Genomic DNA, 24,142 nt, shown 5'->3' on the forward strand with positions numbered 1-24,142 from the left:
TGATTCTCACCTCTGTTCTTCTACCTGCGCAGATATCAACAGCTTTACTGGGGTTTAGGTTGCCAGGTTGAGTTCACAAATGGGTTGAAATTTGTGCACTATCGATTGTGTGAGTAGGATGCGTTTTCATACACGATTTGGCAACTGCACAACCTTAGGGTAATATATGTATGTGAATGTGATTATTCATGTAACGAGTTTTGAGAAACGCAAATTACGGGAGTTTCGCGGGAGAAGTAACCAAACGGGAGGGGTACGGGAGACGGATGTGAAATACGGGAGACTCCCGGGAAAACGGGAGTGTTGACATGTATCGGGCGCACGTGTCACTCCAGATCGGCTGGTGGCGGTAATGCACCAAAGACAGCCAACACAACTCATGAAGAAGAACCAGGCTCGCGGCAGATCTCAGGTCAGCTCCTAAACTACAATTACCCCAGTGTGCACGTCATCAGTTCAAGAGCGCGTGTGTGCGGTGCATTTAAAGCGAACGGTTTGTAAGTTCACACACTACCTCAAAATATGCATGCGGTTCAGTTTGATTAATGAATACATTAACAAATTGCATGATTGTATTGCTTGATTGTATTTCGTGAAAGATAAGTCCGGCCATTCTGTGTCTTAGTGCAGTTATCGAAGGATGCAATACATTACAAATGTATGCAATAAACGTAACTTACATCACCTTTTATTTGTTTTTGTAGGTGGCGATGGATAAACATTTTTACATTGTTATCATCTGTGCATTGACGTCTTTGCACCTCCTGTTAGTCCAAGCAGCCAGACAGGGTCAAGACATAAAATGTGGAGGTATTTCAGCTTTTTTCAAACCTTTTATAATGTACTGTGCAAATATATTTGTATACATGGACAGGAATAGTGGGGTATTTGTCCTACAGGTCTAAGAAACATCAATTATGTTACACACCTTCATAAATGCATCTTCAAACTGGTTTAATAAATGTTTGTGCTTTGTGATTAAAGAGTTCTTCTGAATTGCATCATGCACGTTTTTTTTTTTCCTCTAGCATGCAGAGCATTAGTGGATGAAATGGAGTGGGCCATATCACAAACCGATCCCAAGAAAATGATTCAGACCGGATCATTTAGGATTAATCCTGATGGCAGTCAGTCAGTAAGAGAGGTGACACATTTGATTTTCATAATAACTTAATTTTGTGTTTTTTTTTTGACATCAACTTTTTGACAACCAAGTTTTAATGTGCTTAGGTCCCCTTTTCCCGCTCTGAGAGTCATCTGCTGGAAATGATGGAAGAGGTTTGTGAGAAGATGAATGATTACGGTGAACGGGTTGACCCTGCCACCAACCGGAAGACATACGTGAGACATGCATCCCGTGATGGCACTGCCATGGACCTTTCTGATGTGGCCTTTGACTCCAGAGTCAGCTCTAGTTTAAAGTTTGCTGTGAGAAAATATAAATATATTTTTTTCCATTTCTTCACATGTTTATTTATACGACAAACCTTAACTTGTATTTGCATTTATGATGCAATTCGCTGCTGATTTGATGCAATAGCTGTACACTATCAGACGTCAGAATTTTCTGATTGCTTTTAGAAATAGTCTTCGTGTGATCTTTCACAGTGTGAAACAATCGTTGAGCAGCATGAGGATGAACTTATTGAATTCTTTGCTCATGAGACGGACAACGTTAAAGACAAGCTCTGCAGTAAGAGGACAGGTAATGCTGTAAACCAGTTTGAAATGAAAAATTGCAATCAAATATATCCATGAACTCCACACGATATGTCTCTTTTATTTCACCATAATCGCAAGCTATGCATGCATTTACCCATTAAAAACATTTTGACAACACCTTTTCAAGCATAGATCGCAAATGTACAATATTGAAAGCATGTGATACTGTATCAGCAATACTTTTTCTTACTACACTTGCATATGTAATAGTTTATTTGCATTCCTTCCACAGATCTCTGTGACCATGCCTTGAAGATACCTCATGATGAGTTATAACATGAGCCGAGCACATCATGACCGCTTTACCGCTGGAAAACAATGCGTTCACCGGTTCAACTTCAGACTGATTCTCTGACATGAGGACGCTGAACATACAGAGATCTACTTAAGAGATGTTAGGCAAAGCATTACAAATGTACTTGACCCTATGGGTTCACTGTTCAACTAACGACGTTACCATCAAACTGTTCATTGTCATTAATAAAAGCTGACTTTCTACAGCTAAAAAAAACGAGATCTGTATGAGTCTCTCCAATGGCATACTTTTATACTAAAATGTCTTTGGATGCACTTAGTTTTTAGCTTAGAAGATAACTTGCAGCATATTTATTATGATCACAGATAGAGCGCCTTTGGAGTTCCTGGTTCTAGTGGTGATGTTGTGTCTGGATGTTTTTTTTTTTTTTTTTTTTTCAGGTCATGAATCTGATCAGATTACTAGTCCTTAAGTTTTAACCAGTTAGGTTATGAACATTAGTTAACCCACTTTTATGTATTTTTTCTTGTTTTCTTCCCGCACATTATTGCATTGGTTATCGCTTCTAGATTTATCAACATTTGTTTGTGTTTCTGTATCCATTGAGGATTATGTTGTATAGTTGTTTTATTTTAATATACTTTAATAATAAGAGAGCCCTTTCTTTTAGACACTGAGTGGTCATGTGTGAATCTGTGTGCTAAGGACAATTTTTTATTTTTTAAATCCCAATATACAAATTGCTTAACTGTCGATGGGTAAAAATCAGCATATTTCATATTTTTCTACATTTTGGGAGTCCTAGGTTTTAAGCGTTATGTATAGTGTAAACCTACAAATTGAGCTCAGTTTTGCTAAACGTTTAGGGACGAAACTTCAAGCATCAAGATGTACAATGCAAAATGAGTTACTAAACTGTAATTGCTACTTTCATTAAAAATGAAAAAAAAAAATGGGAACAACTTTTACAATGTCTCTTGTTGTCATTTATACATCGGCATCAAAATACTCATTAAATCTTTACATGTGAATTTTTGATAGATTGTTTGAAATTTGGAAGTTATTTATTTTTGGCTCTGTTTTTTAGGTGAATGTGCAGAGTCTTTCACTTATGTTCAAGTTTGGGATGAGAAATGATGATGCTCTGTGTTGACTGTAGATGGCGCTGTAAAGCAGCGGCTTCATGTTACAGCGCAGTCGCTCTTCTGGTGAATCCGTTCACTATTAACGGCCTAAAGCATAGAATCATTTCTTCACGATCATATCCTAATGAATAAACTCCGACCTGACTAATCCGTGGAGATGGGAATATTAAAGATAAACGAGCAGGTAAGAGTCAAGAACTACTTTTCGCTTTAGTTTTGTCAGCAGCATGGAAGGGCAGTCTTAGTATAACCTGTTCTTCATAGTAGTCTATGTTTCAGTTTTTTAAATAAACTTCCCTTAAACACAGTCAGAGGAAAACTCACTGTAAAACTAGTTATACCCAGATCCCGGCTCTGGTTGAACCTGTCTCGTAATAGTAATCCGTTGAGCTGTCAGTGAACAACCACATGTCGGTCATTAGCTGACTTTAGTGGACGATATATAGGTACAATATATGTGTATACATGCAACATTTTTTTTACTTAACATTGTACTAAAAAGTAATACTAGCTTTGCCTCTGAAATTGCAAAAGCTTTTATTTTATTTTATTTTATTTTTTATAGTTAGCAAAACATTTGTTTTTGATTCAGAACTTTTAAATGAATAGAAACAAACTGAAATTAAACTGACCAAAGGCTTCAAGGGATATTTCACCTAAATTAAAAAAAAAATTGCCATCATTTACTCACCATCAAGTTGTTCCTGAATTCCTTTCTTCTGGCGAAGACAAAAGCAGATATTTTAATGAATATGGCTAACAGAACAGTTGATGATTCCCTTTGGCTTGAGCAGCATAGAATAAAAGATACAAGTTTTGTGGGGACCATAAAAAGTTCCAATTGTGACTTCCATTATATTTGAAATACTCAAATCCAGAGCTATGTTTTTGAAGCAGAATCCCAGCCCTGCTAAAGTGTGGCTACTCTGATCCTGATCCTGAATCAGTCTGTCTTTCTCTCTTTTAGTCACTCCTGGTCCAGGCAGTTTTTAGCCAGAATGCTGAAATGGTGGACTTTTTGTTGGAGCAACATGAAGATGTCAATGAACTGGTACGCAAAGAAGCATTTTTCTTATTTGCAGAAATGTTTTGGTTTTTCAAAATTCCTTTAATCCTTTTATTTCTTTGTAAGAAACCATAAATCCCTATACCTGATTACTAAAATTATGAAATACTTTTGATTAAAAATGTAGAGTGAATACACAGATTTGACCTTTTAACGTGAGATACAGTCATTTGTTGTTGCAGGACCACGAGTGGCGCACTGCGTTGCATGCTGCAGCTTATGTTGGAGGTGTTTATATCATGGAGCTCCTCATCAGTTCAGGTGAGATCAGGATTTTCTGATCAGGTTTGAATATGGACTAACAGTTACAGACATTGACAGCAAACCACACTGATTGTTTTACATGACTGTGTGTCCTTGTACATGTATAAAAAGATATTCATTTAATTGTGCTCTATTGCAGAAGTTACAATACCAGTCAATGTTTTGACAAGTTTCACCACAAATACCAAAAAAAAGGATTTATTGTGCATTAGTAGTACAACTTAAAATAATGAAAAAAAAAATTGATAATCGAAATAATCAGAATGATTTTTTTAAATTGTAGTTTTATTTTTATGTATTGCCATAAAGCTGAATTTTTCCGCAGCCGTTACACAATCGTTCAGAAATCATTCTTACATGCTGATTTGTTGTTCACTGATTATCGGTTGTTATTTGTGCTCAGTTATTTATAATGGTTTTTAATAATAAGGAATTTAAAATGAATAATAATAAACTGTTTTTGCAATTTTATTGCATTTATTTTCTGATTAATTTAATGTCCTTGCAGAATAAGGGTATTTTTTTATTATTATTTTTTTATTGTAATAACCACAGATTTTTGAATCGCAGTTTGCGCTGTTTTACACAAAAATATGAATCAGCACAACTTGTTTCAACATTTATAATAACAAATTCTCAAATAATTATTTAACATAATTATAACTTTAACATATAATTTCTGAAGGATCATATGACACTGAAGACGCTAAAAATTCAGCTTTGCCATCGCGTCAGTAGAAAACGTCTCTTTCAAACTGTAATAGTATTTCACAAAACTCTTTTTACTGCATTTGATCAAACAAATACAGCCCTGGCGAGTATAAGAGACTTCTTCATAAAAAAAAAAAGTAATTGTAAATGTAAATATTTTGGGTCACACTTTATGTTAAATGTCCAGTTCTCACCATTAACTTAACTATTAATGATATTTGCATCAATAAACTCCTAATTTAGTTGTTAAGTTTCAGTATTGTGTAGGTTTAGGGATGTAGAACATCCTCATGCAGAATATGTGCTTTAGAAGTACTAATAAACAGCCAATATGTTAATAAAAGACATGCTAATAAGCAACTAGTTAATAGCAAGAATTGGTGGCTATAGTGAAGTGTTTGAATATTTAGCCTTTAACACTGTGTTTAGTCTTTGATTGCCTGTGATGTTGTGGTCTCAGGTGCTGATGTCAATGCTAAAGACCAGGACTGGCTGACTCCTCTGCATCGAGCAGCTGCCTCTCAGAATGAAGTAAGAGAGGATTTTAAAATATCATTTTGCTGTTTATTGTGTTTTTGTCTCTCCTTTTGTATTGCTTTAAATGCAGGAGTCTGTTGGGCTGCTTCTGAGAAAGGGAGCTGTAGTGAATGCACAGGACCGGTTCTGTCAGACGCCGCTGCATGTAGCTGCAGCCAACAGAGCCATGAAGTGTGTCCAGATGCTGCTTCCTTACGTGAGCGGCCTGGATGCAGCTGATCGCTTCGGGAGAAGCGCTTTACATCACGCAGTCCACAGTGGACACGCAGAGGTTTGGCAAGAGCTGATACTGAATAGCAGGATTTATCCCAAACACTATTCCTTCAGGTGTGCATGTTAAGAAAGAAGAAAAAAAAGTCTTGAAGACTAATTAATAATAATGTTCTCAGACAGTGACCCTGCTCCTAAATAAAGGGGCCAACGTGAGTGCCCGAGACATAAAGGACAGACAGCCTATCCATTTGGCTTCTTATCTAGGTATCTGCTCCTCTGACTCTGAATTTCTGCCTCAGTTAATATATTTATTATATTTGACCCTGGAGCACAAAACCAGTCATGAGTAGCACAGTTATATACAATGCATTGCATGGGTCAAAATGGGACCCAAAGATTTTTATTTTATGCCAAAAATCATATTATTTATAAATTAAGATATTTTGTAAATTTCCTACTATAAATATGTCAGAACCTAATGTTCGTTTAGTAGCATGCATTGCTAAGTACTTCAATTGGACAATTTTAAAGGCAATTGTCTCAGTATTTAGATTTTCTCTGGAATCTCAGCCATATATAGTCTTATCTTAACAAACCACACATCAACGGAAAGCTTATTTATGTAAAATGTATAAATCTCAGTAATAAAAAATAAAGACACTTATGACAGGTTTTGTGGACAGAGTCACATATAGACGTCTGATCGGAATATATTTCATTTCACTAGTGTGTAATGTGCTTGTGTCTGTTGTTCAGGGCATCTGGAGGTGGTCAAGCTCTTAGTAGCGTGCAGCGCTGATGTGTCCTGTAGGGACAAGCAGGGGTTTACCCCTCTACATGCGGCTGCTCTTGGGGGACACACTGAAGTGGTCAAGTACCTGCTGAAACATGGAGCAGAGGTGAGGGCTCGTATATTAGTGCCAGATCTCTGTTTCCTGCTTGTTTATGTGTCATGTTTTCATTGTCTTGTCACATGGGTACCATAGCTGAGCATCACAAGCCTGTCTTTTTAGGCAAGTAGCAGATATGGGTGTCATCTCATAAAATAATTTGAATACATCTGAATTTGACAGAATGAGGTGAAATGAGACAGAATCCATTGTGATGTTAGTTTTGTCTGTTAGGTTGATGAAGCAGATGGCTCTGGTAACAGTGCTCTCCACATGGTTTGTTACGCTGGGCAGAGGGCTGTAGCTAGTGAGCTGGTTAACTGTGGTGCCAGTGTTAACCGATCAAACGTGCGTGGCTGTACACCGCTGCACCTGTCTGCTGCCTCCGCTGAAGGAGCCTTGTGTCTGGAGCTGCTGGTCAACAACGGGGCAAATCTTCACATTCCGGTCAGTAGACGTGAACTCCAAATGAGCCGGCGATTGTCGCAGTGTTTCTCTCTGACCTTTCTTGCTTTGACTTCAGAATAAAGCCGGGAAGAGTCCTTTGCATGTGGCTGCCATTCACGGACACTTCACCCGTTCCCAGATACTCCTTCAAAATGGTAAAGTCACGCTCACAGCACAAATACTAGTAGGAGCAGATTTTACAGCAGTATTTTCCTGTTGAGCTACTGTGAAAAGCTCTGTAGGGTTAGAAATGACTTTACTTTGCTTAGCAGTGCTGTGTAAAGGCTTGTAATTGTAAATGATTACTTCATATTGTTAACGCACATTAACTAAACATTCTTACACTGTCATAAATGACACCATGACACACTACAGTACCATCACAGTTGTGAACGTAACATATGTTAGGAACTCACCTGACTCTCTTATTCTTTTCTCTTGCAGGTGCAGAGGTGGAGTGTGTTGATAAATTTGGTCATACTCCTCTTCACTCTGCTGCTAAACATGGTCAGGAGTTGCTGATCACTACACTCTTGAATAACGGTGCGGATGTGGCCAGGTGTGTCTTAACAAAACCATTCAAATACAGAGACCTACCTCAGCAGAACCGACTCTTTTGAGTCTGTGTCCACTTCCATTAATTGTAGTTTGCATGTATGTGGATTCACACAGTTTAGTCGTGCTTATCCAGTATTTAAAATGTTCAATTATCTTAAATCTAAGCCTTCCTAAATATTATGTTGCTATATTTTTAGAATGAGCTTATGAATGTGTTGAAAGTAATTATTGGCTACAGCACGAATGTGATGGTTTCAGTCATGACATATCTACAGTTTATCTTGAGAATATGTTTAAAAATGCAATTCTTATTTAAATGGTAATATGCTTTTACAATAACTGTCCATCTCATAGGCGAGGCATTAATGGCATGACTCCATTGCACTTGGCAGTGTTTTATGGATTTTCAGACTGTTGTCAAAAGTTACTTTCCTCAGGTAAAAATCATATACATATATACGGCTGATGCATATATCCAAAATAATACATGAGCACTATCCCATTGCTTTGACATTAAACCAGATATATGTCACCCGTCTAAGACTGTATGTTTGTCTAACAGACATCTACTCTTGGCAGGGTTTGATATAAACACCGTGGACGGCCTGGGAAGGACATGTTTGCATGCAGCTGCTTCAGGAGGGTATGCTAAATGTCTGCCACTTATGTGCTTGTAGTTTCTAAGCTATATTTTTTTTTAATTACAGTTTTGTTATTCATCCTTTGTTTTTCAATTTGTTCACTGACAGAAATGTTGAGTGTCTTAAATTGCTGTTAAAAAGTGGTGCTGCTTTGAATAAAAAGGACAATTTTGGAAGGTAAAGTCTTTATTAATCAATAAAATGTATATAGTTATAAATTTTCACACAGATTCATAAAAACCAATAGTGAAAATGCTTCAGATTATATTTTGTAATGGCTAAATGCACTCAAGCTGGCATGGACAGAACACCTATGATCTGTATTATCTCATTATGTTTAAAGGATTTTTCTAAGAGCATTTTAATGTATCTAATATGCTGTAATACAAACTAGTGCTGAAATTAAGCACATCCAAAAAAACAAAACAAAATGGTTTACATAATTTATGTGAATGCACTACATATATCTATGTATACATAAATACACATACAGAATATACTTATATTCAAGAAAATGTATTTATATATTAAATACATTTACATAGAATATAACTTATATGAATATATTATAGCATGTGTGTTTTTATATATATTTATATATATGAAATAAATATACACATTACACACACATAATGTAAACAATAACATTTAATTTGGATGCGATTAATCACGAATAATCGTTTGAAAGCACTAATACAAACAGGGAAATCAGATTTATTTTTAAAATGGACAGTGTCGTAAAGTTACATAAAGCTTAGTGACCTAGAAAGAGTGTTATATCTATTATTGAATTGTTCACAGGTCTCCTCTGCACTACACATCAGTGAACGGCTCGTATCTGTGTACAGTGGCTCTGGTGAAAGCTGGAGCTGATGTTAATAAACTGGATGTGAATGGATGCAGTCCACTGCACTACGCAGCTGCTGCCCAAACCTCACACAGGTATAACACTTATAACACTGCCCTACGAACAGCTGATTTGGCAAGGATTCAGACCCCTGCATTTTTCCACATTTTGTAATGTCAGCCCTATACTGTTCCTCTGAATTTTGTTATGCCATTCTCTGTCCACCTGCGATCTAATTTTCATGTGTGTGTGCCCAGATGTTCACTCTCTCTGTGATTTCTCTCTGGTAGCTCTCTTAGTCATATTGACCCTTAAAGGGTTAGTTCATCCAAAAATGAAAATTATGTCATTAATAACTCACCCTTATGCTGTTCCAAACATGTAAGGCCTCCTTTTATCTTCGGAACACAGTTTAAGATATTTTAGATTTAGTCCGAGAGCTCTCAGTCCCTCCATTGAAGCTGTGTGTACGGTCTACTGTCCATGTCCAGAAAGGTAAGAAAAACATCATCAAAGTAGTCCATGTGACATCAGAGGGTCCGTTGGAATTTTTTGAAGCATCGAAAATACATTTTGGTACAAAAATAACAAAAACGACGACTTTATTCAGCATTGTCTTCTCTTCCGTGTCTGTGTGAGAGAGAGTTCAAATCAAAGCAGCTGGATTTCCGGTTCGCTAACGAATCATTCAGTTCACCAAATCGAACTGAATCGGTTTAAACGGTTCGCATCTCTAATACGCATTAATCCACAAATGACTTAAGCTGTTCACTTTTTTAATGTGGCTGACACTCGCTCTGAGTTCAAACAAACCAATATCCCGGAGTAATTCATGTACTCAAACAGTACACTGACTGAACTGCTGTGAAGAGAGAACTGAAGATGAACACCGAGCCGAGCCAGATAACAAACAATAGACTGACTCGTTCACGAGTGAAGAACCGGTTGCATCGGTGTTCGGATCACCAGTAGTTCTTTCGGACAGTTCGATTCAATAAACCGGTTGAAGAAAACGGTTCACCGGTTCTTTTGCGCTCGACGTAATGGCATCATTTGCGATGATTGCCCTTGATTCAAGCCTTCGGTTTCCCCGCGCTCATAACATTAGCACAGAATCAGTTCAGAATCAATCACCAAAAGAATCAGTTCAGACGCTCTGTGTGTCGGTCTGCTTCACGCTGAATCACACATGCGCAGTATCATCAGATCCTCGGTTCTCGAATCAGACGCGTCTGACAGAAACGGTTCTTCACTCGTGAACTATTACAAAATATTGCACTCAGTCTATTGTTTGTTATCTGGCTCGGCTCGGTGTTCATCTTCAGTTCTCTCTTCACAGCAGTTCAGTCAATGTACTGTTTGAGTACATGAATTACTCCGGGATATTGGTTTGTTTGAACTCAGAGCGAGTGTCAGCCACATTAAAAAAGTTAACAGCTTAAGTCATTTGTGGATTAATGCATATTAGAGATGCGAATCGTTAAAAATGATTCAGTTCGATTTGGTGAACTGAATGATTCGTTCGCGAACCGGATATCCAGACTGCTTTGATTTGAACTCTCTCTCACAACAGACCAGAAGAGAAGACAATGCTGAATAAAGTCATTGTTTTTGCCATTTTTGTACCAAAAGGTATTTTCGATGCTTCAAAAAATTCCAACTGACCTTCTGATGTCACATGGACTACTTTGATGATGTTTTTCTTACCTTTCTGGACATGGACAGTATACCGTACACACAGCTTCAATGGAGGGACTGAGAGCTCTCGGACTAAATCTAAAATATCTTAAACTATGTTCAGAAGATAAAAGGAGGCCTTACATGTTTGGAACAGCATAAGGGTGAGTTATTAATGACATAATTTTCATTTTTGGATGAACTAAACCTTTAATTTTGGTCCTCGACTCACTTCCAGACTGTTGTTCTGCTCTTTTGTTCAATAAACACAGGACTGAAGCGGAAGTGTAGTGGGTAGGATCATTAGGTTCATTTATTTGGGTGTTTTGACATTTTCCATGTTTAATCAAAAATTTAAATACTGTCATTATTTATAGACCTATGTGTTTCATCTATGGAAGGAAAACTCTAAATGAAAGCACTGGACAGCATATTCTGTGCAATTATAATGAATACAATGCATAAATAGCCCATACAATGAATTCAGTGTATTTCAATTCTTCAGAAGCCATAGGAAAAGATTTTTGTGAGGAACAGACTAAAATGTTATTTATTTATTTATTCAACTCATTTCAAATATGACTTAACTTTGTGTATATTTTTACTCCAACAGAGTTGAACAGAACTGTCCTGACAGTGAGACAGATGAAGAAGCTCAGTGGTAAACATCTTTTGGGATTTGAAAATAAAATGACTAACTGTTAATAAGCTTTATAGTACATGACCCCTTATGTGTGACATGTTCTTACAGGTGTTTGGAGTTTCTTTTGCAGAGTGGAGCTGACCCAACACTGCGTGACAGTAAAGGCTTCGGTCCGGTCCACTACGCAGCTGCCTGTGGTGACAGACACAACCTAAAATTGGTGAGAAAACTCTTTTCATGGTATACCATATATTATGTGAATTATGGGACATGTGAGTAGAATTTTGTGTGGCTCTTAGTTTGATATGTAGTTTGATGTTTTCACACCTGCCAGTTCTGTCTAGTGGAAAAAGCATACATGGGCACTGACATTTGAAAGTTTATTTGATAAAAAAAGAAAGAAAAAAAATCTATGCATGGATAGACCTAGTAAATCAAGCATGGAGTTTACAGGAGAGATCAGCAAAATGCATTTAGAAAAAAACCTTATTTTCCATTCCATGCCGACTTTAAATGAAAGTGGCTTTTATTTTAAATAAATATAAGCACAAGCACAAATTTTAAGTAAATCATTTCACAAAAGTAGTGGTCGGACTTTATTTTAATGATCCCCTTTGAACATTCTGTTGACTGTAAGTATTACTGCACCTATGTGCCAACTAACGCTCATTATAGTATTAGACTGCCTGTCTAATATCTGCTGACACTTTATTGTGATGGTCTCCCAACAGACATTCCACCGACTATCAGTAACTTTGCAAGTACATGTCAACTTATTCTAACCCTACCAGTCTACTAATGCTCTACTTAACACTCCAATGAGAGTTAGTGGACATGTAGGTGCAGCATTACATATAGTCAACAGGATGAGCAAAAGGGACCATCAAAATAAAGTGAAACCAAAATAGTTTGATATGATGGAAATAGATTAGCATGAGATTGCAATCCCATAAAAACGCAAATGGAAGTGTACTGCACTGATATGTGCACATTAAAGGACACGGATAAAGCCTGATCATTTCCATAACGATTCGGGAAATCTTTGGAAATCATCTGGAAACCATACAGAAATGCAGAATATTATAGGGTTAAAGCAGATCTTATGATAAACAGGTGCATGTTTTTTTTTTTTTTTTAAATAGGTTAAGACTTGTTTTTTGCAGTGTTAAATAATTTTGCACATAGCAGTAAATTGACTATCACACAGCTTAGTAAAAATCAGAGTGCATGACTAGACTGGGAAGAGACGTATTGTAATAATGTAAAATATGTGAAAAATAATGTGTTTTTTTTATCGAACAACCTAGTAAATCAAGCATTTGTAAAAGAGCATAATAGGACCCCTTTAATGAAACATGGAACATGACTATAATTAATGTGAAGGGAAACTATAACTGTGGTTACTCTTGAGAAGAAACTGAGTATCTTTGCTTGGTTTACCAATTTTATGTCTGAGAAAATCTATTTGGAAATTCATTTGTTTGCTGATGCCACTTTCTTTGGTATATTGTTATCTAATGCACTGGCTGGCACACAACTAAGCTACTTTTACCTCGTTCTGTATTACACTTTGAGTGAACTCACAATAAACATTTCTTATTAGCTCATAGAAATGTCTTTCAAATGTGTGGAAGATGTGGAAAGCTGTGTTCCTGTGAGTCCTTTTCACTTAGCGGTGAGTACACCATCTCCAGTCATATCTCATTTCTCTCTTTTTCTCTGATGCAGTTGTCATTAGGGCCCGAGCACCGATGGTGTGAGGACCCTCTTGGAATTGCTCCGTTTATTATTATTAGGGCTCAAGCCCAAAGGGCGAGAGGCCTATTGTTTTCCTTAGGATTATTTTTTATTAGGGCTCAAGCCCAAAGGGCGAGAGGCCTATTGTTTTCCTTAGGATTATTTTTTATTATTATTATTATTATTATTATTATTATTATTATTATTATTTTTTTCCAACGTCTCGGGGGCTTTTGGGGCCCTTAACGTGCTTAAAAAGTCTTGAAAATTGGCACACAGATTGGAACCTGCGGCCATTAGGGCCGGGCAGAGACTGATACACGGGCGTGGCACAGGGGCTCTACAGCGCCCCCTGGAATATGGAGGGCCATATATCATACATTCTTGCTCGTAGACGTATGAAACTCGGTACACATATAAATCTCATCAATCCAAACAACTTTTGTATTGCATATCATAGGCTCCGCCCAACAGGAAGTTGGCTATTTAGGGTTTAGTATTCAAATTTTTCGTCAAAGTTGTGGGGGCTTTTGGGGTCCTTAACATACTCAAAAACTCTTGAAAATTTGCGCACACTTTGGAATCTGTGGCCTTTAGGAGCCTGCAGAGGCTGGGACCCGGGCGTGGCACAGGGGCTCTACGGCGCCCCCTGGAACACAGTCAGAAATGTTGATGTATAGCTCACACATACTTGCACATATTCATATGAAACTCAGTACACATATAGATCTCATCGTGCCGAACAACTTTCGTATTGCATGTCATAGGCTCCACCCAACAGGAAGTCAGCTATTTAGAGTTATGTAAAAAGCGCATGCTCTGGAATTTGAAATACTTGTCATAGGTTTTTTTCTCGATTGCCGCCAAACTCGGTCAACATGATCTCAAGACACTGGGGATGAAAAATTGCCAGGGGATTTTTGATATCTCGAACGGTTTGCTCGTGGCGAGTCGTTGAAATTATGGCGAGAAATTAGAAACAGGAAGTGTCTAATACCATCCACATACATTTCCTGATTTTAATCAAACTTCATCAGATTATTCGTTGTATGATGTCGATCGCATATATGTGACTATTAGGAGTCAAAGTTATAGCGCCACCAACTGGCAGCAGGAAGTGTGTCATTTTCAAAATGATTTGAATTCAGCATCTTATTATTACTCGATTTGCTTCAAACTTCATCAGAATAATGTTAAAACACAGCTGATATAAATCTGCAAGGGGGATATTGATATCTAAAAAATTGTTGCCGTGGCAACATGTCAAACTGGAATACTTCTCAGGTGATTTTGAGGCAAATAACATACTTAGAATTTCACAAAACTCTGAACACACATCAGTATTTCTAATAGGAACTTAAATTGTGAATGGATTTTGGATAGCTTGAATGGTTTTGCCGTGGTGATTTTTTTAAATGACCTTACAAAGGGAGTCATTATTGTATTTTTAAATTGCAGCTTCCAAACACGTCAAAGAATTTTTTCATACAGATGAAAAAGTCATTCTGAGGAAATATGCATAGTTTCACGACTTTACAACACTGTATGGATAACAGAAAATTAAAAAAAACTGTCAGACATCTCATCTCACTCTGTCCCTCTGTTTGAGTATATGTGCTTCAGACTTCCATTGTCTGAGAGAAATAGCGCCCCTACAGGTTCAATTCCCGGACTTTTACTTTCACTTTTAAATCTTTTAAATACAAACAAATACTTAGATTTAATTCACACTGACAAGCTAAACCAACATATCTGATTATTACCGGTTCAGGGCTCATGGATAAATTATTTCTGGCCAGAGATACGTGAGAAATAGGAGAGATGAATCACCGCTGTGATCACGAGCGTCTGGAGTAAAGAGCTCAGAGAAAACGAATTTATTCCTGTTTTAAAGCTTTTAAAAATAAATTATTACAGCGATATCACACAATCAACCAATTAGAACACACCAAGAGCTAAATTAAGATGTTTTTGAACTGTTTGTGTGAAAATGAAATATTTGCAGCTGCCTATCTGAAATCACGCCTCCGATCAGCGCGTACAGTGTCCAGCTCAAAACAAACGAATTTATTCTTGTTTAAGAGCTTTTTTAAATAAAATATTACCACAAATGCACACAATAAACCCATTGTAACACAACAAGAGCTAAATGCAGGTGTTTGTGACCTGTTTATGTGTGCAAGACTATTTGAAAGCGCGACTGGCAGAATAACATGTATCTCTCGAGCTGCAGGATTCTGCCGTTCGTCGTACGAACGAACACATAACGGACAAGATTATTTCAAAATACATAATAGCTTGGCGAATATAAACGAAAACAGCCACGTGAACATAAACTGGATCTACTGGATTTGAATATTAAAGTGACCACATTTACCACTTGCTTCTGTCTTCAATTTTAATCTATATAAAAAAGGAAACTCATTCGACTTGGCTGCTTTTTTAATGTGTGCGTATTTATTTATTTACCTTTTTATACATTTTGTATAATTTCATAGTTTGTGTATTACAATTATGAAAACAAAAATAAATTTAGCCTTTTTCTGTCAGTTTTAGGGATTTTTAAAAATCCTAAAAAAAACTTATTTGTGCTGCAAATAATAATTTCAAACTCATTTGATACTGACCTATGACATCCTGTGACATTATATTTATTTGAATTTACATAATCTCATGGATGTAACAGTAAATCTGTTCAGCTCACAGATCAATACTAAGCTGTAATGCAAGCAGAACTTTCACAAATGCTTATGAGTCATTTAAGGATTTGATAACACTGTAAAATAATGTCTAATTTGTTAACATTAGCAAATTCATTGATAACACTTTATAATAACTGCACTCATTAGTAAATAGTCAGTTCATGCTTTATAAAGCCTTGTCCCAATATTAATAGTCAGTAGTAAGCAGTTTATAAATACAGCTATAAATAGCTTGTCCTTGGTTTATAAGCACATTTATTAAAAATGAGAGTAAGTTATCTTCCTATGAAAAATAAAAGATAAAAATAAACAAACAACAACACAGATTGATACAGAACTCAGAAATTTTATTGTGGATTTATGATAAAATCAGCCTGTAAATGAATTCATACTCCTCCTCATACTACTCCATACTCCTTTTTCAACATGATGCCAATATACTGAGATGTTAAATTGTGAATGGGTTTAGGATAGCTTAAATGGTGTTGCCATAGAGATTTATTAAAGTAACATTAAAAATACAATAGTTATTTTACTATATCTTTAAAATTTTTCATTCTAACTCTTCATAATTTTTTATATAAGTAGAAGTCCTCATTTGAAGGAAGCACAGTAAGTTTCATAGCTTTATCATTTTCAAGAGCCAGCATAAAATTAAAACTATCATAACTTATAAATCAAGCTTGCAATTCTTAGTACCTATAATGGCCACCAGAGGGAGCTATAGGATTACTTTTAAATAATTATTGGAGAAACGAGTATGATTTAAATAATTTATAGAAATCTTTCAAATAAAATAATATGTATTTTAGGAATTTTACTGATAAAATGACCCTCACTTAATTAGAATAACAAGCTGAAGTATTGTGAACTGTATATTAAGAATAATTCTTAATAGGCTTTATGGACAGATACGTTTTAAGTGACTCTTGAAGGTTCAGCACCACATCCTCTTTTACCACTGTTTAAAGAATTAATCTTACAGAACAGGTGTGAATGAATTTTGGATAGCTTGAATGGTTTTGTCGTGGTGATTTTTTGAAATAATAGTAAAAAAGGAACCAGTAAAAAAAAGTGCAGCTTCTAAACACTTCAAAAAAATGTACACATAGAAGACAAGTCATTCTGAGGAAATATGCATAGTTTCATGACTATACAACATTATATGGATGACAGAAAATTAAAAAACATACATCTGATGTCACTCTGTCCCTCTGTCACTGTGTGTGTGTGTTTGTGTGTGTGTTAAGTGAATTAGGTGTGAAACTATCAGGGAGCATTTAGTCTCCAGCGCCAACATTTTACAGAACTGCCACTTTCCTGGAGTCTCAGAATTACAATGTGTCAGGTTCTGAGAGATCTAAGATTCCAAAAAATTATTTAATTAGAATACCATGAAGTATTGTGAAATACTATATATTAAGACTTTATATATAGGCTTAATGAACAGATTAGAGTGACTCGTGAAGGACCAGCACCACCTTCTCTTGTCCGATGGTTTGAGGAATATATCTTCCAGAATCTGGGATTAAGATTTAGGAGCTCATTTTTATTCCACCTCCTTTCCTGAAAGTCTGTCTTGCAGAATTGACTAAAAATTAATCTTCACATTAATTCCTAATTCTTTTGCAATTCTTTTGTCAGTTCTTCTTGACCTGTTTTTCTCTTCCAGCTTTCCTGGACTATTGTATAGCACTCATAAATGATTAAATAAAAAATAATGGTAGTTATTAAGATTGATATGGTTTGGAATTGGTAAAATGTGCTTGGAAAAAAATCACAATAAAACAATGTTTTAATGTTTAAGTTTGGAATATTAACTGACATGAATGAATGCTATATAAATATTGTTCATGTTAACATAATGTTTATAAATGAAATCTTATTGTAAAGTGTTACTAAAGTTATATATATATATATATATATATTGTTCTGTGAATGTGATTTTAAAGTCTAGATGATTCGGATTAACCCTTTAACTGCCATATCAAGTTCAAGTTCTAGTTCAAGTTCAATTTATTTGTATAGCGCATTTACAACAGCCTCCTGGCTGACCAAAGTGCTTTAACATAAGAGCAAGAATATTACACATACATAAAAATAGACCAGACAAAAAATTTAAAACCACCCATTTCAAAATGTAGCATAACACAGTAGTCAGTACACTAAGGAAAATAAAAAAGTTTTTAGCAAAGATTTAAAAATAGACAAGGAAGGGGCCAGTCTGATCTCTAAAGGCAGGGTATTCCAGAGTCGTGGCCCAGCCACTGCAAATGCACGCTCCCCTCTACGCTCCCCTCTATCCTTTAAAACCTCACTGCCAGAGGGATATTGTGAATGCATGTGCCCGCTGGGCACAGTTTACCTGATGCCACCGGGGTGGTGATGGCATTGGTGGCTTGAGCCCGCCATCGCTGCTTGCAGCTATATTTATTATTATTATTATTATTATTATTATTTTTTTCCAACGTCTCGGGGGCTTTTGGGGCCCTTAACATGCTTAAAAAGTCTTGAAAATTGGCACACAGATTGGAACCTGCGGCCATTAGGGCCGGGCAGAGACTGATACACGGGCGTGGCACAGGGGCTCTACAGCGCCCCCTGGAATATGGAGGGCCATATATCATACATTCTTGCTCGTAGACGTATGAAACTCGGTACACATATAAATCTCATCAATCCAAACAACTTTTGTATTGCATATCATAGGCTCCGCCCAACAGGAAGTTGGCTATTTAGGGTTTAGTATTCAAATTTTTCGTCAAAGTTGTGGGGGCTTTTGGGGTCCTTAATATACTCAAAAACTCTTGAAAATTTGCGCACACTTTGGAATCTGTGGCCTTTAGGAGCCTGCAGAGGCTGGGACCCGGGCGTGGCACAGTGGCTCTACGGCGCCCCCTGGAACACAGTCAGAAATGTTGATGTATAGCTCACACATACTTGCACATATTCATATGAAACTCAGTACACATATAGATCTCATCGTGCCGAACAACTTTCGTATTGCATGTCATAGGCTCCACCCAACAGGAAGTCAGCTATTTAGAGTTATGTAAAAAGCGCATGCTCTGGAATTTGAAATACTTGTCATAGGTTTTTTTCTCGATTGCCGCCAAACTCGGTCAACATGATCTCAAGACACTGGGGATGAAAAATTGCCAGGGGATTTTTGATATCTCGAACGGTTTGCTCGTGGCGAGGCGTTGAAATTATGGCAAGAAATTAGAAACAGGAAGTGTCTAATACCATCCACATACATTTCCTGATTTTAATCAAACTTCATCAGATTATTCGTTGTATAATGTCGATCGCATATATGTGACTATTAGGAGTCAAAGTTATAGCGCCACCAACTGGCAGAAGGAAGTGTGTCATTTTCAAAATGATTTGAATTCAGCATCTTATTATTACTCGATTTGCTTCAAACTTCATCAGAATAATGTTAAAACACAGCCGATATAAATCTGCAAGGGGGATATTGATATCTAAAAAATTGTTGCCGTGGCAACATGTCAAACTGGAATACTTCTCAGGTGATTTTGAGGCAAATAACATACTTAGAATTTCACAAAACTCTGACCACACATCAGTATTTCTGATAGGAACTTAAATTGTGAATGGATTTTGGATAGCTTGAATGGTTTTGCCGTGGTGATTTTTTTAAATGACCTTACAAAGGGAATCATTATTGTATTTTTAAATTGCAGCTTCCAAACACGTCAAATAATTTTTTCATACAGATGAAAAAGTCATTCTGAGGAAATATGCATAGTTTCACGACTTTACAACACTGTATGGATAACAGAAAATTAAAAAACTGTCAGACATCTCATCTCACTCTGTCCCTCTGTTTGAGTATATGTGCTTCAGACTTCCATTGTCTGAGAGAAATAGCGCCCCTACAGGTGCAGTTACCGGACTTTTACTTTCACTTTTAAATCGGTTAAAAATACAAACAAATACTTAGATTTAATTCACACTGACAAGCTAAACCAACATATCTGATTATTACCGGTTCAGGGCTCATGGATAAATTATTTCTGGCCAGAGATACGTGAGAAATAGGAGAGATGAATCACCGCTGTGATCACGAGCGTCTGGAGTAAAGAGCTCAGAGAAAACGAATTTATTCCTGTTTTAAAGCTTTTAAAAATAAATTATTACAGCGATATCACACAATCAACCAATTAGAACACACCAAGAGCTAAATTAAGATGTTTTTGAACTGTTTGTGTGAAAATGAAATATTTGTGGCTGCCTATCTGAAATCACCGCCTCCGATCAGCGCGTACAGTGTCCAGCTCAAAACAAACGAATTTATTCTTGTTTAAGAGCTTTTTTAAATAAAATATTACCACAAATGCACACAATAAACCCATTGTAACACAACAAGAGCTAAATGCAGGTGTTTGTGACCTGTTTAAGTGTGCAAGACTATTTGAAAGCGCGACTGGCAGAATAACATATATCTCTGGAGCTGCAGGATTCTGGCTTTCGTCGTACGAACGAACACATCACGGACAAGATTATTTCAAAATACATAATAGCTTGGCGAATATAAACGAAAACAGCCACGTGAACATAAACTGGATCTACTGGATTTGAATATTAAAGTGACCACATTTACCACTTGTTTCTGTCTTCAATTTTAATCTATATAAAAAAGGAAACTCATTCGACTTGGCTGCTTTTTTAATGTGTGCGTATTTATTTATTTATCTTTTTATACATTTTGTATAATTTCATAGTTTGTGTATTACAATTATAAAAACAAAAATAAAATTAGCCACTCACATAGAAATAGCTTAGGCCTTAACCTTTTTCTGACAGTTTTAGGGATTTTTAAAAATCCTAAAAAAACCTTATTTGTGCTGCAAATAATAATTTCAAACTCATTTGATACTGACCTATGACATCCTGTGACATTATATTTATTTTAATTTACATAATCTCATGGATGTAACAGTAAATCTGTTCAGCTCACAGATCAATACTAAGCTGTAATGCAAGCAGAACTTTCACAAATGCTTATGAGTCATTTAAGGATTTGATAACACTGTAAAATAATGTCTAATTTGTTAACATTAGCAAATTCATTGATAACACTTTATAATAACTGCACTCATTATTAAATAGTCAGTTCATGCTTTATAAAGCCTTGTCCCAATATCAATAGTCAGTAGTAAGCAGTTTATAAATACAGCTATAAATAGCTTGTCCTTGGTTTATAAGCACATTTATTAAAAATGAGAGTAAGTTATCTTCCTATGAAAAATAAAAGATAAAAATAAACAAACAACAACACAGATTGATACAGAACTCAGAAATTTTATTGTGGATTTATGATAAAGCCTGCAAATGAATTCATACTCCTACTCATACTACTCCATACTCCTTTTTCAACATTATGCCTATATACTGAGATGTTAAATTGTGAATGGGTTTAGGATAGCTTAAATGGTGTTGCCATAGAGATTTATTAAAGTAACATAAAAAAATACAATAGTTATTTTACTATATCTTTACAATTTTTCATTCTAAATCTTCATAATTTTTTATATAAGTAGAAGTCCTCATTTGAAGGAAGCACAGTAAGTTTCATAGCTTTATCACTTTCAAGAGCCAGCCTAAAATTAAAACTATCATAACTTATAAATCAAGCTTGCAATTCTTAGTACCTATAATGGCCACCAGAGGGAGCTATAGGATTACTTTTAAATAATTATTGTAGAAACGAGTATGATTTAAATCATTTATAGAAATCTTTCAAAAAAAAATTAATTGTATATATTTTACTGATAAAATGACCCTCACTTAATTAGAATAACAAGCTGAAGTATTTTGAACTGTATATTAAGAATAATTCTTTATAGGCTTTATGGACAGATAACGTTTTGAGTGACTCTTGAAGGTTCAGCACCACATCCTCGTTTACCACTGTTTAAAGAATTAATCTTACAGAATAGGTGTGAATGAATTTTGGATAGCTTGAATGGTTTTGCCGTGATGATTTTTTGAAATAATAGTAAAAAAGGAACCAGTAAATGTCTTTTTATTTTTTTAAAGTGCAGCTTCTAAACACTTAAAAAAAAAAAATGTACACATAGAAGACCAGTCATTCTGAGGCATATTTCCTCAGAATGACTGGTCTCATGACCATAGTTTCATGACTATACAACACTGTATGGATGCTAGAAAATTAAAAAAAACTATCATACATCTGATGTCACTCAGTCCCACTGTCACTGTGGGTAATGTGTGTGTGTGTGTGTGTGTGTTAAGTGAATTAGGTGTGAAACTATCAGGGTGCATTTAGTCTCCAGCGCCAACATTTTACAGAACTGCCACTTTCCTGGAGTCTCCAGAATTACTCGGTGTCAGGCTCTGAGAGACTTAAGATTCCAAAAAATGATTTAATTAGAATACCATGAAGTATTGTGAAATACTATATATTAAGTCTTTATATATAGGCTTTATGAACAGATTAGAGTGACTCGTGAAGGACCAGCACCACCTCCTCTTGTTCGATGGTTTGAGGAATATATCTTCCAGAATCCAGGATTAAGATTTAGGAGCTCATTTTTATTCCACCTCCTTTCCTGAAAAGTCTGTCTTGCAGAATTGACTAAAAATTAATCTTCACATTAATTACTAATTATTTTGCAATTCTTTTTGTCAGTTCTTCTTGACCTGCTTTTTTCTTCTTCTTTTCTGACCTCATGACCCAGTCAGTATTTTTTGTACAATGGTCAAGTCTTAACTTATCCATTTCTGTATTGCATTTGTGTTTGATATTTCTCATGGGTATTTCATAATTTTCGACCTTACAGTTTGAGTTAAAGTCTATTTTAGCGCATTTCATCTGTAAAAGAAAACATGCCTAATAATTCTGCACACATGAATATAAGGAGTTTTTCTCTTCCAGCTTTCCTGGACTATTGTATAGCACTCATAAATGATTAAATGAAAAATAATGGTAGTTATTAAGATTTATATGGTTAGGAATTGGTAAAATGTGCTTGGAAAAAAATCACAATAAAACAATGTTTTAATGTTTAAGTTTGGAATATTAACTGACGTGAATGAATGCTATATAAATATTGTTCATGTTAACATAATGTTTATGAATGGAATCTTATTGTAAAGTGTTACTAAAGTTATACATATATATTGTTCTGTGAATGTGATTTTAAAGTCTAGATGATTCGGATTAACCCTTTAACTGCCATATCCTTTAAAACCTCACTGCCAGAGGGATATTGTGAATGCATGTGCCCGCTGGGCACAGTTTACCTGATGCCACCGGGGTGGCGATGGCACTGGTGGCTTGAGCCCGCCATCGCTGCTTGCAGCTATATTTATTATTATTATTATTATTTTTTTCCAACGTCTCGGGGGCTTTTGGGGCCCTTAACGTGCTTAAAAAGTCTTGAAAATTGGCACACAGATTGGAACCTGCGGCCATTAGGGCCGGGCAGAGACTGATACACGGGCGTGGCACAGGGGCTCTACAGCGCCCCCTGGAATATGGAGGACCATATATCATACATTCTTGCTCGTAGACGTATGAAACTCGGTACACATATAAATCTCATCAATCCAAACAACTTTTGTATTGCATATCATAGGCTCCGCCCAACAGGAAGTTGGCTATTTAGGGTTTAGTATTCAAATTTTTCGTCAAAGTTGTGGGGGCTTTTGGGGTCCTTAACATACTCAAAAACTCTTGAAAATTTGCGCACACTTTGGAATCTGTGGCCTTTAGGAGCCTGCAGAGGCTGGGACCCGGGCGTGGCACAGGGGCTCTACGGCGCCCCCTGGAACACAGTCAGAAATGTTGATGTATAGCTCACACATACTTGCACATATTCATATGAAACTCAGTACACATATAGATCTCATCGTGCCGAACAACTTTCGTATTGCATGTCATAGGCTCCACCCAACAGGAAGTCAGCTATTTAGAGTTATGTAAAAAGCGCATGCTCTGGAATTTGAAATACTTGTCATAGGTTTTTTTCTCGATTGTCGCCAAACTCGGTCAACATGATCTCAAGACACTGGGGATGAAAAATTGCCAGGGGAT

At 36.2% G+C, this 24,142-nt stretch overlaps 2 protein-coding genes and 1 long non-coding RNA gene across 7 annotated transcripts in view; 2 read left to right on the plus strand and 1 right to left on the minus strand.

Moving 5' to 3' along the window:
- Window positions 1-337: 337 nt before the first annotated feature.
- cnpy2 (canopy FGF signaling regulator 2) lies at window positions 338-2,208 on the plus strand. 4 transcript variants are annotated; one of them, XM_052568748.1, is made up of 6 exons: window positions 338-412; window positions 705-810; window positions 1,029-1,144; window positions 1,231-1,428; window positions 1,609-1,705; window positions 1,955-2,208. In XM_052568748.1, the coding sequence occupies exons 1-6, from the start codon at window positions 353-355 to the stop codon at window positions 1,996-1,998; spliced, it is 621 nt and encodes a 206-aa protein (XP_052424708.1). In that variant the 5' UTR covers window positions 338-352; the 3' UTR covers window positions 1,999-2,208. The 4 variants fall into 4 exon arrangements, with proteins under 4 accessions (XP_052424708.1, XP_052424710.1, XP_052424709.1 ...); XM_052568750.1 differs by having other exon boundaries at window positions 359-497; XM_052568749.1 differs by having other exon boundaries at window positions 368-493.
- A 165-nt stretch (window positions 2,209-2,373) lies between these two features.
- LOC127967974 (serine/threonine-protein phosphatase 6 regulatory ankyrin repeat subunit C) overlaps window positions 2,374-24,142 on the plus strand; it is a 62,392-nt gene continuing 40,623 nt past the window's right edge. For both annotated transcript variants that reach the window (XR_008155863.1, XM_052568744.1), the window contains exons 1-17: window positions 2,374-3,307; window positions 4,091-4,174; window positions 4,372-4,450; window positions 5,625-5,695; window positions 5,772-5,972; window positions 6,091-6,178; window positions 6,671-6,813; window positions 7,039-7,251; window positions 7,328-7,406; window positions 7,696-7,810; window positions 8,164-8,246; window positions 8,389-8,452; window positions 8,559-8,627; window positions 9,252-9,392; window positions 11,588-11,635; window positions 11,726-11,837; window positions 13,221-13,292. Coding sequence is in view for 1 of the 2 variants with exons in the window: in XM_052568744.1 (XP_052424704.1) it covers window positions 3,281-3,307; window positions 4,091-4,174; window positions 4,372-4,450; window positions 5,625-5,695; window positions 5,772-5,972; window positions 6,091-6,178; window positions 6,671-6,813; window positions 7,039-7,251; window positions 7,328-7,406; window positions 7,696-7,810; window positions 8,164-8,246; window positions 8,389-8,452; window positions 8,559-8,627; window positions 9,252-9,392; window positions 11,588-11,635; window positions 11,726-11,837; window positions 13,221-13,292 (1,689 nt within the window). In the remaining variant the exon portion in view is untranslated. The remainder of the gene's footprint in view (window positions 3,308-4,090; window positions 4,175-4,371; window positions 4,451-5,624; window positions 5,696-5,771; window positions 5,973-6,090; window positions 6,179-6,670; window positions 6,814-7,038; window positions 7,252-7,327; window positions 7,407-7,695; window positions 7,811-8,163; window positions 8,247-8,388; window positions 8,453-8,558; window positions 8,628-9,251; window positions 9,393-11,587; window positions 11,636-11,725; window positions 11,838-13,220; window positions 13,293-24,142) is intronic.
- The window catches only part of LOC127967980 (uncharacterized), a 30,008-nt gene continuing 22,169 nt past the window's right edge, over window positions 16,304-24,142 (minus strand). Inside the window, exons 2-3 of the long non-coding RNA XR_008155865.1 lie at window positions 21,735-22,772; window positions 16,304-16,755 (exon numbers count right to left, since the gene is read on the minus strand). This is a non-coding gene — a long non-coding RNA (uncharacterized LOC127967980). The remainder of the gene's footprint in view (window positions 16,756-21,734; window positions 22,773-24,142) is intronic.

Source organism: Carassius gibelio, chromosome B11 (genome assembly GCF_023724105.1).
Source record: "Carassius gibelio isolate Cgi1373 ecotype wild population from Czech Republic chromosome B11, carGib1.2-hapl.c, whole genome shotgun sequence".
Classification (NCBI taxonomy): Eukaryota; Metazoa; Chordata; class Actinopteri; order Cypriniformes; family Cyprinidae; genus Carassius; species Carassius gibelio.

What these genes read in the sequence shown, in the direction of transcription:
- cnpy2 (XM_052568748.1), top strand. Translation starts at nt 353, where the DNA reads ATGCACCAAAGACAGCCAACACAACTCATGAAGAAGAACCAGGCTCGC. An exon ending in AGGCTCGCGGCAGATCTCAG is followed by an intron (nt 413 to 704) that starts GTCAGCTCCTAA and finishes TTGTTTTTGTAG; the next exon opens with GTGGCGATGGATAAACATTT. An exon ending in GCTCTGCAGTAAGAGGACAG is followed by an intron (nt 1,706 to 1,954) that starts GTAATGCTGTAA and finishes TTCCTTCCACAG; the next exon opens with ATCTCTGTGACCATGCCTTG.